We start from the raw sequence: 17,717 nt of genomic DNA, 5'->3' as shown, positions 1-17,717 counted from the left end.
CAATACAGGGTGGTCAAGAACCCTAACCTTGCAAAGCAGATGGATTTGCCCATTTCCGAGTTTCTCCATCTTGCAAAGCTCCCATCTGAACAGTTTGGGCCCGGTTAGAAAGTTACAAGACCAGTCAGCATCGGGGGCAGTACTTTCAGGCATGGTGGAGTTGTGATGCAAGCAAGCAGCGACAAGAGGCCAGTGCAATTATGGTGGAAGACATCAGCATGGATGCTGCTAAAGCGAAATTTTTATCAAAACTTGACATTTCTTCGTTAAAAGAAGAACAAAGAACAGCACTGAGTTTGTTTCTTTTAAAAAACAACAAAAGTCCACAGTCGCCATGGTTCGCATTATGCAGTTCTCTATGGAGTTTACTCCTCAGTAGCGGTTACTTCATGTTTTTTGTTGCTTTGATTGGCCCGTAAAGATGCAATAGGCAGAATGTTCATCCAATCACCCTCAGAGGTTTTTTTCAAAGGCTCTACCCTTTCCCAAACACCGTCTATGGAAGGTTTTCCAGATAGATGTGTGAAACATCCATCTGGCGTGTCAGGTTACAAGGACCCAGCTTCCTCCTGATATTGCAGGTGTTTTTTTGGGTTGTTTCTTTAAGAGAGGGGAAATGGTGCGCACTGGATTATGGATAATTCCTGAGAGCCGAGGATGCATATGTGTAACCTTGAAATTTCTCTGTCCAAAGGGTTTGGTCCTTGGAAGAATTCTGAGGATCCTTGACATTGGAGCAGCCCTCTGACAGCAGTCGATGATGTAGTATCCTAAAAAAACTGCCGTTCCAGGAGCTTTCCTTGGCATTGAGAAACAGTATGAGCCTAGTTATCTTTAGAAACTAATAAAGAACAAAAGCTGCTCAAAATTTGTAACACACCAAGGTCGACGTCTTGTGATCTGTGATTTTCAGGTATGAAGAATCGTCCATGTTGATTCCACTCTTGTTTTACAGGTCTGATTTTCCTGAAGTAAAAAAGGTTAAAGCACTGAGTGTGATGTCAGACGTCAGCTGTCAAACCTTCCATCACATGAATCTTCCAGTCTCTTGTGGTTGGCTCCATTGAAAACAATTATAATGATCAAATAAATGAACATAACACTGACGTTACCATAATCGAGTGCTGCAGCGTTTGGTCAGATCAGGACAGCAGCAGAGGATTAAAACATTTTATTAAGTCATGAGCTGTATTATGTCAGCACAGATCTTGAAGAATGCTTTCTAGTAAAAGCAGACAAAGAAAAAGATCACCCTCGTGTTTGAGACGGATGGAAAGACCGGCTTACAAAGGACAGAATCTCACTAACTGTTCTCAAAATGGCCAGAGTCGCACAACAAGATGTCCAAACCTGTCTCAAATTGTTCACGTTGCTTGCACAGCCTTCAGGAACACAAACCACCAAGCTTTTGAAGTTGTGATGAAGAACCATGGCTGCCAGGTGTTCTATGCTGTTAGCTTGAATCTTCAAACTTGACTTAAGTGGACAAAGAAAGAGAAAAGATCAGCTACAGTCGACGGGTCCAAAGAGCCATTGCGGCTTCTGAATCAAGGAAAGATTTTTTTTCTGAAATCAGGCCACAGAAAGTTCTTCAGGTTGTGTCTATCATCATCATCACCTTCATATGAGTTTGACAGAGAAAATGAGGGAAATGGAGATGAAGTTGAACAGGTAAGTGACCATAATGTGTTCACACATTTTCTTACGTTGTTCTAAACACTTACTTCAAGGATGGCTTTCCTCAGACATAGTTCTGCTTCACAAGGAACAGGGTATAGTCCTCACAATGGCTTAAGAAAGACTGATGCTCTTTCTTTTCCTGGTTGATTGCAGTTGCTGAAGAAGGGACTTCCCTTCTCCCGTGGATCAGAAGGCTCCAAACAGGAAGCAAGTGGAGAATATCCGGTTCTTTCAAAATACAACACAATGTACGAACTCCCAGTCGCAAATCACCATTATGTCTCATCTTGCAGCAACAGCAAAGGGTCACCGGGAGGTCAGTGGGTCACAGAGCTACAATGGTGCCATTGATGAGGAAAAGTTAACATTTGAGGACTTTTAGCCAAAGAATTTTACATAAAACCACAGATACTTTAAGCAAACATTTACCTTTTAACTTCCTAATGTACTTGTCCAAGGACGGAAGCAATAATATTATGGACTTATACTGGAAAGGACAATAAATTAACCCCAAAAGGTAAAATCATCCACTGTTAACATAACCTGCATGAACTCTCAGTTCTCCTATGATCTCTGCCCACTGATCAGGGCTGCGCACTGCAGCGCAGCGCTCTAGACACACTTCAAGTGGGCGAGGTTGCTCGCTTTCGGTCAGAGAAAACCCGCAGCGCTTCAGTGCACAGCACAGTTGTCCTGTGTGGAAATTGCAGGTAAGAATACCACCAGTCTATTTGACTTTGGCACATGAAGTCACAGTGTGGCACAGAACGCAAAGTATATGGATGTGCTGTACGGGCAGGGAGGCTGCAGAGGTTTTCCTTTGCAAAGTGCCATGCAGTTTCTGTAAAGAAAGTGAAAATTCCCTCATGGACCCTCCTTCTTCCACAGGTTTGTGGATCTACCACAACCCCGTGGGTAACCAGAGGTTAATTTAAAAGAAGAAGCAGAATATGTACTAGGGCTGAGCAATTTGGGAAAACAATCTAATTGCAATTTTTTTCCCCACAGTTTCACAATTTGATATGTGATAATTCCTTGAGTTCCTCATCTATGTATTTTCCAACAAACACAAGCAATAAATCATTCTATATTAAAACCAACATTATATTAGATAAAACAAGGGCTCAACAGTTTTTAAATATATCTTATTATGATGATTTTGATTGGTATTGCAAATTGGATATGAATTGTTAATAAGAAAAAATGACAAAAATTAAGAAAGCAGAAATATTTGTAGACTATTATTGCTTGATATGTAATGCATGACATCTCTGCTGCAAAAAAAAAAAAGTTTCAAATTGGCATTTTAACACAAATGTCAGGTTAAGAAATACTACACCTTCTGTGATTTGAAAATTGCAGCAGGCCTCATTGCGTTTTTATGTAATTTTAGATAAATTGCCCAGTCCCAATATGTACAAAGGAACCTTATTATGTGTCTATTGATGATTGTTTTCAATTATTCAACAGAAAGATCACAGGGTGCTCTGAGCTCTACATCAATAAGAAATTATTTTTACCTTTATATGTCCAGGTGTGGTCAGGTGTATCCTGTATAAGGTTTCACCTCTTATTGACTTATCACAGACCTGCATTCAAAGACAGCACAAGAGTCAAATACAGAGACAGCGACAGACAACAGTCTGATAAACAGTTAACGTGTTGGCTGGAAACACGGTTTAACTGTATCGGTTTGACTGTATCTGTAAGTTTAACACATTATAACCGTATCATTTTAACTGTAAGGGCTAAACCGTTACAGTTATAATGATACAGTCTTACTGTTACACCTCGAACGGATATTTTAATTAACCAGGGGGGGTAGACAAAATACGGAAGCAATTCCCAGCGGAGTCTTTTTGATAAACACTTAAAACATTAATTTTTCCTCAATAATGTAGAAAAAACTGTGAAGCAGATGTTAACGTCGGTAAACTCAGACATCCTATCCAAGCTAACCCTGCTAATTGTCTGTTAGCCTTCTTACCGTGCACTGAATGAACTCGGCCTCCTCTTCATACGGCGTTTCAAAAGCGTCCATTATTGGAGTTTTACAAAGACGAGGTAATGTCAATTTAACTCCAAAAATCTGCAATGGTCAGTCTTACGGGATTTTAGCGAGCTAATGAGAACCATCGACAGCTAACAGAGCCAGCTAACCCCTGTTAGCTTGACACAGCCTCTTTCAGACTGACCGTGCTAACGGCAGAGAACAAACCCGATTCTACTTGATATTCATATACTGTTAAACCTTCAAACTAGCTGGTCTATTTATCGAAGAATGTGAAAAATGTGCTGGGAAGCTCTTGTATGTTTGCAGCGCCTCCTCGTATTTGGTTTTATCGTGGATTAGAACCATAACTTGAAATGCATACCGCCACCTACTGTACGGGAGTATGTAACAGGACTAAAGTAGACCAGCGTTACTCAAACTTTTTCTGCAAAGGCACGAGGGCTAGCACCTGCTACCTGCCACATACAGGTATTTTTGGGCAAGATCAGGTGAATTTGGTCAGTAAACGACTGAACTGAATTTAGGCTTTCTGCTACTGACTTTATGAGCAGAGCCAATCAAACCTACACTCACTGACCACAGAGTCCAGCCATAGTTAACATTAGGCTACTGTGAGAAACTTATAGTTAGTGTTCATTTTGGTTAGCCCTGACAAGAAAATGGTATCATATCTTTTCTCTTATCTTGCCCTGTAAATTGCTAAGTAATTCTAAAAACACCCTGCTGTCTTTCAACATGGGACATGTGGAAATATTATATGTGACAACAAAATAACACTCACACTTTCCAGCTTGGCCTTAATGACTATGAGAACTCACATTATTCAGCACCTATAAAACCAAGCTCATATCAAAGAATTGGTTATCTTGCCTCTCTGTTGTTGAGTTGTGGTTGAATCTGCATAAGGACCTGACTGCAACAGAAGCTCTAACCAGTCTCAAAATAAAAAAGTAAACTTTAATCTGTTTTGAAAAGACAGAGAACATGCCGGCATAGCTGAATTATTTCCATTTATTAAACAGCCTTTAATTGAAATACTATAGGCCTTGGCCATTACACTACAGGCTACCTCATTTTGCTATGCCGCTTGTTTAAATAAAGATAATAAGCTAATTTAATATTTTCTCAGTACTTTCATTTATTGGCAAAATGTACATGCTATCATGGAGAATGGGGTGTAAAAGGCATTTATTATTTTTATTTTTTCAGTCATACAGTATATTTTGATCCATCCAAGATCAGGGCTGCAACATATTTCATTTAATAGCCATGCATAGTTAAAATAAAAAACAAAAAATAAAACGTGTGTTGAATTAGTCATTAAAGAGACTGTGTTGGGTTCTAAGACTAGGCCAGTTGAGAACCACTGCTCTCAACTACTCTCTTAAAACAACTAAAATGCCTATTCATTCATTGAATGGGCATTAAGACCTTAAAAACACATTTTGGAGCATTTTGGTCAAACTGTAGAACAAAAGAAAAGCCAGAGTTTTTCACAGTTCTATCTGATATACGCCGATTTATTTGCTGACTTTTGCCATCATGACTTCAGGAAAAAGGCAAGTGAGACTAGTTTGATTATTTCTGTCATGCTAATGATCTGAATAATCGTGGTAATTCTTGGTTGATTTTAAAGCATTTTGAAGGCACCCAAAAGGCTGGAGTAGTCTACAGACTTCCGGTCTTACCTACCTAGGTAAGACAAAAATCTTTTATTTAACCTTATCCTCTCCTAGTTTAGAGTTTGCTCTCTGTACACTGACATTTTTAAATTCATATTCTTCCTGTTGTAGGTTTTTCATGTTGGCCAGAGCCTGAGCTACAATCACACTGTTGGAGACACTTCAGACAGGACTGTCAGGTTTGTACTTCATCTGTTTATTTGCTTCTAAGAAGAAAAGTCTGAACATGTACAAAAACAAACAGCTCAAGTCGGTCTTTGAAAACTGAGGCATCTATCAAGCTGTCTGAGCAATCTGCAAAGCATTCAGTAGACGTTAACATAAAAGAATGACACAGTATGATACAGTAAACAGAACAACTCTGTACAGATTAACCTCTGTAGCTGTCTGAAGGACCATTTGGCAAGCCATGTTGACATGGATACAAGTCATGAGCACTTGAAAGTAAAATCCCAACTATTTACATGCAAATTTGAATATTTACACCAATCAAATGTTTACTCCCAAATAGTGATAATGACATATTTTGATCTGAAGCATAATGGCTCACTATTAAGCTCCTGAATAACTACATCTTTCTCTGACATCTTTATCACGCTGCACAAAAACAGAAATCCAACTCAGATACTGCAGTCACCTATGATTAGGAGTCACACCTGCAGAAATGGTAAAATAGTGTTATGACAGAAGTCCAGAACACTGTAAAGAGTCAGAGATGATCGCACTAAAGGGGTACATTCTGGTACATGATCTTAAATCACTATTAATAAAAAAATATCCCACCAGCAGCATCCATACAACTTTAAAGCTGTAAATGTTAGAGGGGCCTGTGTCTGGTTATTATAAATCATCATTTATAACAGACTAGTGACCAACAGCACAAAGAGATGAACTCAATGACAGAAAAAAATGTTAATAAAAGCCATGTGAATAAATAATCCACTGAAAACAGAACACAATTCACGGGTCAGCACACAGGGACAGACTCTGAAAATAAAGAACAGAGGACTGATCGGGTCAAAGTGTTTCTGTCGGTCAGGAGAGGAAACCTCGGTCAGTTTGAAGAGTTGTAAAGTCCTCCTGGTAGATTATTCAGACGCGAACGCAGCTCCTTTCGAACCTGAGTCACCCTCGCCAGCTTGCGTTTGTACTCCTTAAAAAGCAGAAAAGTGGAGAAAAGGTCAGATCTCCTCCAGTCTGAGATATGAAGAGGGTTTACTTTGCTTGACACTCAAAAGCACTTCTAAGAATGAGGTAAACATATATTAGGGCAAACACTATAAAAAGCATAAAACAGACAACTTCAAATAAAAGACCGTGGGGTTAAAATCAACGTTCTGCTTCATTCACAAAGTCTGGATCTCAGCTGACAATCTCCAACAGACATGTTGAGTTTTTCATGACGGTAAGTTGACCAGAAAAGGTTTGTAAAAACTTGTCACAGGAAAAAATCTAATACCTTTATTTTTATAGCACTTAAAAAAGTGCTTTGACGTGCAGAAAAACAAAGCAGAACCCAAAACAATAGATAAGGCAGAAAAACATCAGATACCCAAACAACATCAACAGAACCCTATGGGTAGAAAAACTTGAACTCAACAAAAACCCAAACTACATATGAAACCCAAACATTATTATTACCCAGGCATCACTAGTACTCTAACATCCTAAGACGTCAAAGAACTAAGACATCCTGAGACATCATGAGAACCCAACAGTTCCAGACAACACAGGAACCACACTACACAACCTGAGATGATGAGAACTGAAGTTTAAAGAAGTAATTAGAAGCAATAAGAAGTTAAAACATTTGGAGAGCTGAAATAATGAAGGACAAAGGAAAGGAAAAACATAAGTATGAGGAAAGGAAACACTAAAAGAGAGTCAAAAATCACAAGGATAAAAGCAAAAATCAGTAAGATCAGCAAGACCGGTAAAAATGTTGAAAGGTATTAAAGCATGCTTAGAAAATACATAGTAATAATAGTAACAATATTAATAACAATAGTAGAAGGGAGATAAAGAGACAGAGAGATGAAGAAAGGAATAAAAAGATAAATAAGAAGACATCACATAAAAGCATGTCTATAGAAATGACTTTTAAGAAGTGATAGGTATATCATAGGTGATGATGTCATTCCAAAGACGAGGGATGGAGAAGGCCTTCACCTTTAATTTGAGGTCTCGACTTTGGAAGGACCAGGAGGGCCCCCACATGAGGATCTTAGGCTGTGGGCTGGCTAATAGAGTATCAATAACTCTGAAATAAAGAATGCAGTAAAATCTCAAAATCAATTCTAAAACTAAAGAGAAGCCACTGTTGTGAAGCTAAAACTGCGGGGATGCCCCCTCATTTTCTGGGGTGATCTGACATCATTTCAACTGGTTTAATGTTTAAAACGCTGACTGACAGGGCTGAGCTAAAAATAAACAGTTTTACCTAACTAGACCTTCTTATTCAAAAAGAGAGTGTCAAATTAAATTTTAAGAATATGAAACTTTCTGGGTAAACCATAAACTTTTACTTTACTCTTTGAGGTAAAACAGAAAAAAACAAAGTACATGGAAATTTATGTTTAACACTGTTTAAAATCTGAATTTGGAAAGTTCCCAGAAAACCAGACTTCCAACTTTTACTTGATGACACTGTTGGAAAATAAAGGTTAGAAAAATGCTCCCTCTCTGCTTTGATTATAATAAATGTGTTTTTTTTTTAGATGTGCCTGAGTGTTGTTAGTCATAGAGAACCAATTTTCTTCAGCCACACTCTGAATTATATCACTGAATAAAAGACTAGTAATGGATGAATTAATCTCTATTTTCTGATCTATTAACATTTTGGTTTGATCACAAGAACATCAAGAGCTCCAAAATATTCAGCAAACCTACTACTTCCATCTGCTCAACCTTATTATGACTGAGATGAGGCTTGTAACTGTACCAAAAAAGGGGTAAAACTGTTAACAAAAACCATATTTGATTCTTTTAAAGAGTATATTTTGGGCTTTTTGCCTTTATTGTGATAGGACAGCAAGAGAGAGGGAGAGATAAGGGGAAGACATGCACCAAACAGCACCAGGATCAGGCATCAATCCTGGTGCTGTCCAGTACATGGGGAACTCAAGCCTCTGTTTATGTTTGCCTGCTCTACCCACTGAGCTGAACCGCTGCCCTGAAACATGGACCACCAGAACCTTGACGTTACAGCAAATAAAAGCACTCACAGTTTGGTTTCACTTTTTATTTCATTTTTTTATTTTTACAGTAGTAGATACAGTCATGAAAACCTTTGTCCTCCTGGCATCCTAGGGATAAAGACTGGACAGGTAGTGACATAAACACGCTATGAAAAAAAGAAGAGCTGTAGAAGTTCCTCATGATGAAAGTTGTGGTCTGTACTTACCTAGAGGGGAATATCAATTCAGATTTGGCTAAACAACAAAAATGTTAGGCCCAATCTGGAAAGTGGTTATGTAGAGGTAAAGCACATAAAGACATGCTACTATAAAAGGTTAACAGATATGACATGAGCACAGAACTACATAGACCCGGAGTCAGTGAGTCACAAATGTGAAGAAGGACAAAGAATTGATGGAAGAAAATAAAGTGATTTACGCACTTCGAGTTTCTGTTCGTTCTGGGCCAGGCCATCCTTCTGGCTCTGCAGGAACACCGTCAGTGTCCGTGTCAGCTGCCTCCGATCGTCTATCTCCGCAGCCAGGCGGCCACTGTAGTCCGCTAGCAGCATGCAGGCATCCTCGACCAGGCGTGAGAGCCGCTCTCCTGATTCCTTATCTACGGCACAGAAAGCACACAGACAGCAGAGACAGAGGCTTCAACCAGACTGGAGGACAATCAGGGAGTTTTTAATCCAAGGACAATGTTAGGAACTTTTCAATAACTGCTACTGTTTTTATGGTTTATGCAAACTTTTAAATGTTTTTCATGTTTGCTACTTTAGTGCCCTGCCTAAGAGGCAAAATGAAGCATGGGAACTCTGAATATTATCCTCTAAATATACCTAATGTCTTTTTTGGGATAAACTTTTAACTGATCTTTGCTTTGATTTAAGTCAGATTCTAGCTGTGGTGCAGACTCTGGGGCTGGGAATAGTTCGCAGGCTAGTGTGCAAGGACCAGTGGTTCATGGATGTGGTGTATGGGTAATGGAGGTCTGAGAGGTACTGAGTACTTAGAGGCAAAAGTATGGTGGGATCATGTTTAGTGGGAGCCTGTGAAGGTGGGTGACCATAGGGGTGATGTGTTGCCAGGACCTAGTGAGGGCGAGAAACCTGGCAGTGGAGTTTAATGTCCTGTTTACATCCTGTGGAAACACAAAACTTCTGTCTACACGAGGATGGCTTTTTGTGTGTCTGAAAGTGGAACAATTTGGAAACAAGCTCCAGACTGAAAGGTTTCCAGTGTCTCAATGTAGACAGGAAAACAACTTTCAATTCATTGCAAAATCACACCGTCAACTACTGGCCTGGCATGAATACAGCATCATTTTTAGCATTTCCTGTGGACTCCGATGCACGAAGAATGTTTTCAAAATGATGCCAACTGGATGTGTAACTTTTTGAAAACAAAGACAGAAAATGAAGCATAACACTGTCATGTAAACAGGGCCTTAGACATTCTGGAGCCTCTCTGGGCCTTGCTTGGTAACTCAAACAGTCAAGACAGGAAGTAATGATATGAATGTATAGATGAGGGTTTCAGCAAGTCTGAGAGTGATGGTCAGTCTAGAGATACTTTATGCTGGAATCTATGATTATTATTTCATACAAGGAACCCTAACAATTACAAAAACCCTCCCTCTGTTAACTCTCTGCCCCTTAAAGTCTCTGTAAAGTACAGAAATAAAAATAAAACTACTCAAGTGCTAATAGATTCATCTTAATTTGAAGCTGTTACATGATGTGGACATAAAGATCCCAGTCACTAAACCATCTTTAGATAATAGTTGAATCGTTCAGTGATCGTCAGTCTAGTTTCAATGATAAGAGCTGGAGAACCTCCGTCTACTCTAAGTGTGTGGATGCAGTCTTTGATAATATGCTGCCTCCTACCTGTGATCCTGTGAAGCAGTGATGTGTCTTGCACTTCAGCAGGAAGAGAGGAGATGCGCTGACGTAGCACTGAGTCGCTGGAGGCAGCATTTTCAAGCTCCTGCAGAGCTCGGATTAAGTCCGCTGTCTAAGGGGGATGGAGTACATGATTAGTTGACACATGTGAGAGTTAAGTCTGTGTATCAAAGGCAGTGGGGAGTATACCAGTATTTATCAATCAGGAGGCAGCCCTATCAGGTGTATTTGTTATCATCCATTGTCAATAATTTCATTAGCATCCTTCATTCACAGCCACAATGTTCGCCTAAGCTAGTACCTGTGGGGGCTCAGCTGGTGAGCTCTGAGAAGCAAAATCATCATCATCTGCTTGGATGGCCTCATATGACCTCTTCTTTCCCTTCTTTTCTCCGTCTGAGATTGAAATGGAAATACAAAACATCACATAAAGTTGTGATTTTTAGCTAAAATAACACAGAGCACAATTATTACATTGACTGGCCATCATCAAGCTAACTGTCCTGTCATATTGACAAATCAAATATAGTGAGCATGTATATAAGCAGCTAAAATCCCATCCATCAGAATACATCCAACCTTTTTACTTTATAATTACGTTTAATGTATTTTAAAGTCTTTTAACATGAAGCTTCAGAGGTTTAAACATACAGATGGGCAGAGGTCTGCAATGATGGTAATGTGTTGTAAAAGGTAACTCTGCACACACTTTTACAGGTGCATCCCAACAAATTAGAATATCATGAAAAAGTTCATTTTCTTCTGTGATTTAATTTGAGAAGTGAAACTTTCATACATTCCAGATTCATCTCATATAAATGTAAGTATTTCAAACTTTTTATGTTTTAATCTTGATGATTACAGATTACAGCTCACAAAAATTTAGAATCAACCATCTATAAATATTAGAATATCACAAACATTAGTCCAAAAAATGATTTCTAATACAGAAACGTTCACCTGTTAAATTCTGTTCATTTATGCTCTCAGTACTTGGTCAGAGCTCCCTTTTCATTAAATCCTGCATCTATGCCAATGTCATGGAGCCTATCCATCTGTGGTCTTGCTGGGGTGTTATGAAGCCCAGGTTCCTCTGATAGCAGCCTCAGCTTATCTGGATTGTTGAGTCTGGTGTCTCTCATCTTCCTCTTGACATTTCACCAGAGATTCTCTACGGGGTTCAGGTCAGACGAGTGGCTGGCCAATCATACACACTTTTCCACTCAGTCAACTTTCCATGAATATGCTTTCATACAGCCTCTGAGAAGAGCCTGCCCTTTCAGCAGTGACCTGTGGCTTACCCTCCTTGTGAAGGGTGTTAATGATTGTATTCTGGACAGCAATCCAGTCAGCAGTCTACTCCATGATTGTAGTTGTGTGTACTGAACCAAAGTGAGAGAACGAAGGCACAGGAAACCTTTGCAGGTTGGACTTTTACACAATGTTCTCACATTTAGAGATAGTGGATTTAAATTTCTGTGAGCATCAGGATTGAAACAAAGGTCTTGAAATATTGCACTTTTGAATTACATCAAGGAAAACATGAACTTTCACATGATATTCTAATTTTCTGAGATGCACCTTTAAGAGTCGAGTGCCCCAGTGGACCTTTGGTCCGGGTCCAGGTCTATGAACCTACCCAGGACTTGTGAAAGCTGATCCAGAAGGTTGTTCTCATACACCGCTCGCTCCTGCCAGATGGACAAAACCCGACCCAACTGCTTCTTACAACCTTCCTCACCATCTCTGGAGAGAAAAACGGGAGGAATAAAATGAGATAACTTCTAAACATACCGTTTTCTTTACCTCAAATATATAAACACATTTTCAGTCCTCTCAGCTGGGACTGAAATGTCTTTATGAAATGTCAGAACTTAAACACATGAAACATGACCTAATCCTACATGTGGTCACTAATGATTCCAGAGACATTTTTAAAATCAGACAGGGCAGATAAACCGATGATTCAGAATGTCAAATCAGACCTGTATACGTGTTTGAATGCATCAACGATGACAGGAGCAAAGTCCTGGGTGAATTCTGGTCCTTTCTTCTTGCTGTTCTGAATGACGTCATTGGCCAGGTAAAGGAAGGTCAGCTTGCGAGATACCTGAGCTGCATGCATTCAAATGTACACAGACACATTTTTGACATTATATACAGAGAGACATTTGGGAACTCAATGCACGACTAAACATTTAGCTGGAAAGAATGGTGGTCCTCAACTAGCATGTGTGATCCAACCCAGACATAACTGTGTCTAGTATGTAGTGATCCATTTATTAACACACTACATTGAGAACCTGTGTTTATAAAGTAAAAAAGCACCTTATGGCATATGCAATGCTATGCTTTATACCCATTTAGACCACTAACATCACTTATTAAAACTACTTGAAAATGATCTTGCAGTAAAAATTAAGCCACTGAGGATATACTCACTGTATCATAATTACTGCTGCTTTTGTGTTTGTTGTTTTTGGACAGGCCATCCTCTCTATCCAGCTTGTTATTAAAAGTGCACACTGCTTAAATCCTCAGACACGCTCCAAGAATAAAACAGCCCCCTGAGATTTCATTAGATTGTTGAGAAGCACCCTGAGGAGAAGTGTGCCAGTATTATCCACAAATATAGACAGGTGTCATCTATTTTCATAGACTTCTAACTGCAGTGCACACTATTCAATGATAGTAGTATGTTTTTGTTCAAATAACTACGCTTGCAGCTGTAATAGTAGGTTATTTATCAAGGCCTTGTTTAAATACAAATAGAGGAATTACATATCAGTGGGTAATTGCCTCCTTTGGGGTAACAGCAATATTTAAAAAAATATCATTTCATTTGTTTGCATTGAAAGATTTTTTACAGCATGTTATGCAAAACCAACAATGAAAACAATATAACAAAATAAAAATGTAATCAACTACTAACGTGTCAAATTTCAGGTCCCAGTGTGTTTATTATTGAATGTTTTATGTGGGTGAGTAAACCAGGATGTGTAGATGTTATGACTCAGGATTGATGGGGAGTATTAGTAAGAAAGCACTGATCACAGTATGTCCGTAACAAGTAAGATACACCAGAAATATAGTAACCTTTCCAAGTAAATCTGTCACGAGCAGGACTGGTTTTGGCCTGCTGCTCTGATATGGACGGCCCTGATCCATGACGCCTTACCCCAGAGAGCCATGTTATTCAGGTTTGATGTGTTCTCTTGAGCAGATGTGTTGATGTGAGTAAAATATTCACTGAATTTTTTATTGCTTATTACAAATTTAAGAGCAACAGTTTTCACCTTTTGTAGTCGGGCCCCCAGCTATCCAGGTCTAGTACTGACGCTAGTTTAAGCTCTTTTTAAAGACCCCCACCTGAGGAACACTGACAGATGTTTAACCCACTAAAGGCTGCTCTATGACCACCAGTTAACCACTATGGGTGGTTACCATAATATTTTATTCACAAAAGAACATATTTGAAAATTGAAATCACATTTAAAATTTCCCCAAAATACTTGATTACATGTGAATATGTAAACGAGTACTTAGTGACATTCAGCACATGTGAAGCCTCACTACATGGTTTATCAAGTTTCAGTCTCATCAACACCAGACTCATTCAGACACTTATTGCTCCACTATGCTGACTAGCTATCAGTCACTTTACTTGTCTGACATGTTGTGCTGAGTGAGCTTTATTAATCAAAAATTAGCTCTCTACGTCTGCATGAAACAAGGCTTATCACAGCTGTGGCAGCGTAGAAGAAAAAGCCGAGCTGAAAGATATTCAAGTTCTTGCAGAGATAATAAGGTCCTGCCGATGTATCACTTATGACTTTGACTATTCATGTACTTAAGTTAGAACAGAAACACCAGTATGGGCTATTATTTCAATAAATTGGTTTACTATGCTTAATAATGACTGAAGATGTCTGTTGGAATAGTCCTTATTTTGAAACCCGTAATGTTACTTCTACTTAGGTTTTAACCAAAGTAACTACTTTTACTGGAGTACAATACTAATGTACGTTCTCCACCTCTGTTAAAGACACAGTAGTACATAAAGAGGGAATGATTCCACATCACATCCATAAACAGCTGCTGGATTTTGTTTTATTACTGAGGTGACTTCACCTGAAAAACCTGGTTGGAGATCTAAAGTCTCATGTTGTTACTGCCAATAAAGAAAGTTCATATTTCATTTGACAACTCCTCAGCAGCTGCTAGGAGCCCCTCTCACAAGGGCTGGAAAATTAATCAAAATTAAGATTAAATCATAATATGCCCTACTGCAATTTTCAGATCTGAGAAGTTGCAATATTTCTTTAACTTGAAATGTGTCAAAAATACAGCTTCATACATTTTTTTTGTAGCAGAGATGTTCTGCTCTGCCCACATATAATATTGAGGCTTTTTTTTCAATAATAGTTTGCAAAAACTCTTTTCTTTTTTTATAAAGGCTTTTCTTATCTAAATCAGAATGGCATAAAATTCCCTTCACTGCAACAAATTCAATTGCATCTGCATATGTCAAAATAATCACAGTTAGATATAACTTTATAAATGTTAAGCGCTAGTGCCATGATGATTGCGAGTAAATTTTCTGTGATTAAAGTAGATGAATAAAGATAAGTTCTTTATACTGATTCATACCAGGGTTGGAAGTGTTTGCCTGCTACCAGTCAAATGTGGGTATTTTTGAGCAGTATCTGGTAAATTTGCTCAACCTACCAGCCACCAGGGCAGGTGAATAAAAATAACATAACAGAGTGATTTTGTGACAGTAGACAACTGAAGTAAATCACAGTTTTCTGTCTATTTCTACTGACTACATGAGAAGAACCAAACAGACTTAAACCTTACATATAGTTAATATTACTATGAGAAACTTGTAGTTTGTGCTATTTTGGTGAGCCCTGTAAAAAAACAGTCCATTTGTTCTTTCTCTGATCTTGTCCTGTACATGTTAAACTAGTTCTAAAAACTCCATGCTGTCTTTATGTTGTTACAACAACATAACACACTTTTTAGCATAACCATTATGACTGTGATAACTCGCCTAATATAAATTAGTAACTTATAGCACTTGTAAAAACAAGGGTTTGTAAAGTGCTTTGGCGTGTGTAAAAGCAAACAGAAGAACCAAGTATAAGTTCATAACAGTAAACTGGTTATCTCACATCTCTGTTGTTGTTAAGTTACAGTTACATCTGCTTTTGAGGACCTGACTGCAATGGATACTCCAACCAGCCTCAAAATAAGAAAAAGTAAATTTTAAATGTTCTCTCTGTTTAGTAACAAGACAGAGAGCATGCAGGTATAGCTGAACCACTTCAATTTATTAAAAAGCCTTTAACTTGAATACAATCAGCCTTGATTATTAAACTATACCTCATTACCTATGAGGTATAGTGACAGCAAAAAAGCATTTACACTTTCCAGCATAACATTTGTGATTGTGATAACTCAGCTAATATAGAAAGTTTATTTGCATAGCACTTTAAACACAAGGGTTTATGAAGTCATCTGATGTGCAGAAGCAAAACCATAACCTCATAACCATAAATTGATTAGCTTGCTTCTCTGTTGAAGACATTTCTATTTAGTAAACAGTCTAAAAATAACAGACTATTACACAACACCTCATTACATTATGCTGCTTGCTAAATTAAAGTGGCTGGAAGATTTTTTTTATTCCACCAGCCACTGTGGCAGGTAAGTAAAAAAGATAACTTCCAAGTAAAGTAAAGAACAGTTCATATTAAATCTGTCTAATATTGTGCTGTTTATAATTTTAAATGATTTATTGCTTGTGTTTGTTGAAAAATACAGAAACTGAGGATCTTAATAACATAACTGTATGTCAAACTGCAAATGCATTACTGGAATAAAATATCTGAATTAGATTATATCACCAAATCATTCAGCCCTAGAAGCCACTCAGTACTTAAAGAAAACTTTAAACATTTTTTACTTTACTTAAGCAGACTTCCATAGCACGACTTTAACTTAAAATTTCAAGAGTAACTGTACTTTTACTCGAGCAAAATAGTCCAGTATTTTTCTACCCCTGTGTTTTAGCTCTATACTGAAACGTGATTAACATTAATCTAGTCTGAACAGCTAATATTAGCACACAGCAGTGGGCCGAGTTCCTTATAAGTTTAATAAACAGTTAGCTCCACAATGATACTAGTGTTCGCTGTTAGCTTATGCTAGCTGTTAGCTCATGCTAGCTGTTAGCTCATGCTAGCTGTTAGCACCCGTTCGTTCACTGAACTAAAAAGTTAGTTACCGTTAGCAGCTGTTGTTTAAAAAAAGCTATAGAAGTTAGCTCCAGCTGAACCTAAGACAGAGCTAAAAGGTCTAAAACATGTTAGTTTATCAGGTTATAAAGCTTCTATAGACAGTTGTGATATATCTATCTAGTTTCTGATTTTAGAGCCATGTCAGCGAGCTCTAACTAAGGTAAACTAGCTAGCTAACATCGACCTTACCTTTCTTGAGTTCGTTGAACCAAACATTGACAATGGTCTTCGAGTGTTTTCTGTGATGTATGAGCCATAGGGACAGAGTCTGAACACTCTGCTGAGAGTTACTGAGCTCTGATAGTTTCTTCTCTAAAGCCGATTCAGAGAAAGCTGACATGTTAGCTGAGAGGAGGAGGAGGAGAGGAGCTTCAGAGGCAGCTTTACTCCAGTCTACCCCCAGAAGAGTCCTCTGCAGCGGCCTTACAGCCCCTCAGACAGCCAGGACAGATGATATATCCATCCAGATAAAAGACACACGGTATTAATGAACAGCCTAGAGGGTCAGGCTACCTATACCGTCCTACGGTCCTGGTATGAGGCGGCTGCTGTATGCCAAAACTCGGAGAAACCTCACAGTCCGACGGGGCTTCCGTAGGCTGCTGTGGCGTTCAAGACAGTTGGAATTTACACAAAAACTCCCCTTACAAGTTTCTAAAGTAGGCACAAGACGCAAAGCAAAATATGTAAAACTTATGGGGTTTTTTCCCTGTGATTTACTACAGCAAGTGAAACTTTATATTCAAGATTAATTTTATACAAAGTAAAATCCAAGACTTTTCTGTTTTAATCTTGATCATTACAGCTCACAGTGTGTATATATATATATATATATATATATATATATATATATATATATATATATATATATATATATATAATCAATCCACTATCTCAAAATTTAAGAATATTGCAAAAAATTAAAACTGACAGGTTTCTTGAGCCTTTCT

At 38.3% G+C, this 17,717-nt stretch overlaps 2 protein-coding genes across 3 annotated transcripts in view; both read right to left on the bottom strand.

The window, feature by feature from the left end:
- The window catches only part of si:ch211-13c6.2 (uncharacterized protein LOC100000125 homolog), a 15,451-nt gene extending 11,421 nt beyond the window's left edge, over positions 1-4,030 (bottom strand). The window contains exons 1-2 of one of the 2 annotated variants that reach the window (XM_041808612.1): positions 3,668-4,030; positions 3,201-3,269 (exon numbers count right to left, since the gene is read on the bottom strand). In XM_041808612.1, coding sequence (XP_041664546.1) covers positions 3,201-3,269; positions 3,668-3,721 — 123 coding nt within the window. In that variant the 5' untranslated portion in view covers positions 3,722-4,030. The remainder of the gene's footprint in view (positions 1-3,200; positions 3,270-3,667) is intronic. The other variant, XM_041808613.1, reaches the window with a different exon arrangement.
- A 1,512-nt stretch (positions 4,031-5,542) lies between these two features.
- LOC121523681 (regulation of nuclear pre-mRNA domain-containing protein 1A-like) lies at positions 5,543-17,353 on the bottom strand. The gene is made up of 7 exons (XM_041808618.1): positions 16,957-17,353; positions 12,448-12,577; positions 12,102-12,208; positions 10,764-10,858; positions 10,448-10,574; positions 8,996-9,171; positions 5,543-6,529 (listed from the first exon to the last, which is right to left on the bottom strand). The coding sequence occupies exons 1-7, from the start codon at positions 17,105-17,107 to the stop codon at positions 6,431-6,433; spliced, it is 885 nt and encodes a 294-aa protein (XP_041664552.1). The 5' UTR covers positions 17,108-17,353; the 3' UTR covers positions 5,543-6,430.
- Positions 17,354-17,717: the final 364 nt, after the last annotated feature.

This window comes from Cheilinus undulatus, linkage group 16, assembly GCF_018320785.1.
Source record: "Cheilinus undulatus linkage group 16, ASM1832078v1, whole genome shotgun sequence".
Lineage (NCBI taxonomy): Eukaryota > Metazoa > Chordata > Actinopteri > Labriformes > Labridae > Cheilinus > Cheilinus undulatus.
This window is presented reverse-complemented; position numbering and strand designations above follow the sequence as displayed.

Bases quoted from the DNA above. Each gene is read 5' to 3' on its own strand.
- LOC121523681 (XM_041808618.1), bottom strand. From the start codon at position 17,107: ATGTCAGCTTTCTCTGAATCGGCTTTAGAGAAGAAACTATCAGAGCTC. The intron at 12,578-16,956 runs GTAAGGTCGATG...GAATGCATGCAG, and splicing joins GTTCAACGAACTCAAGAAAG to CTCAGGTATCTCGCAAGCTG. The intron at 10,575-10,763 runs GTACTAGCTTAG...CATCCCCCTTAG, and splicing joins CACCAGCTGAGCCCCCACAG to ACAGCGGACTTAATCCGAGC.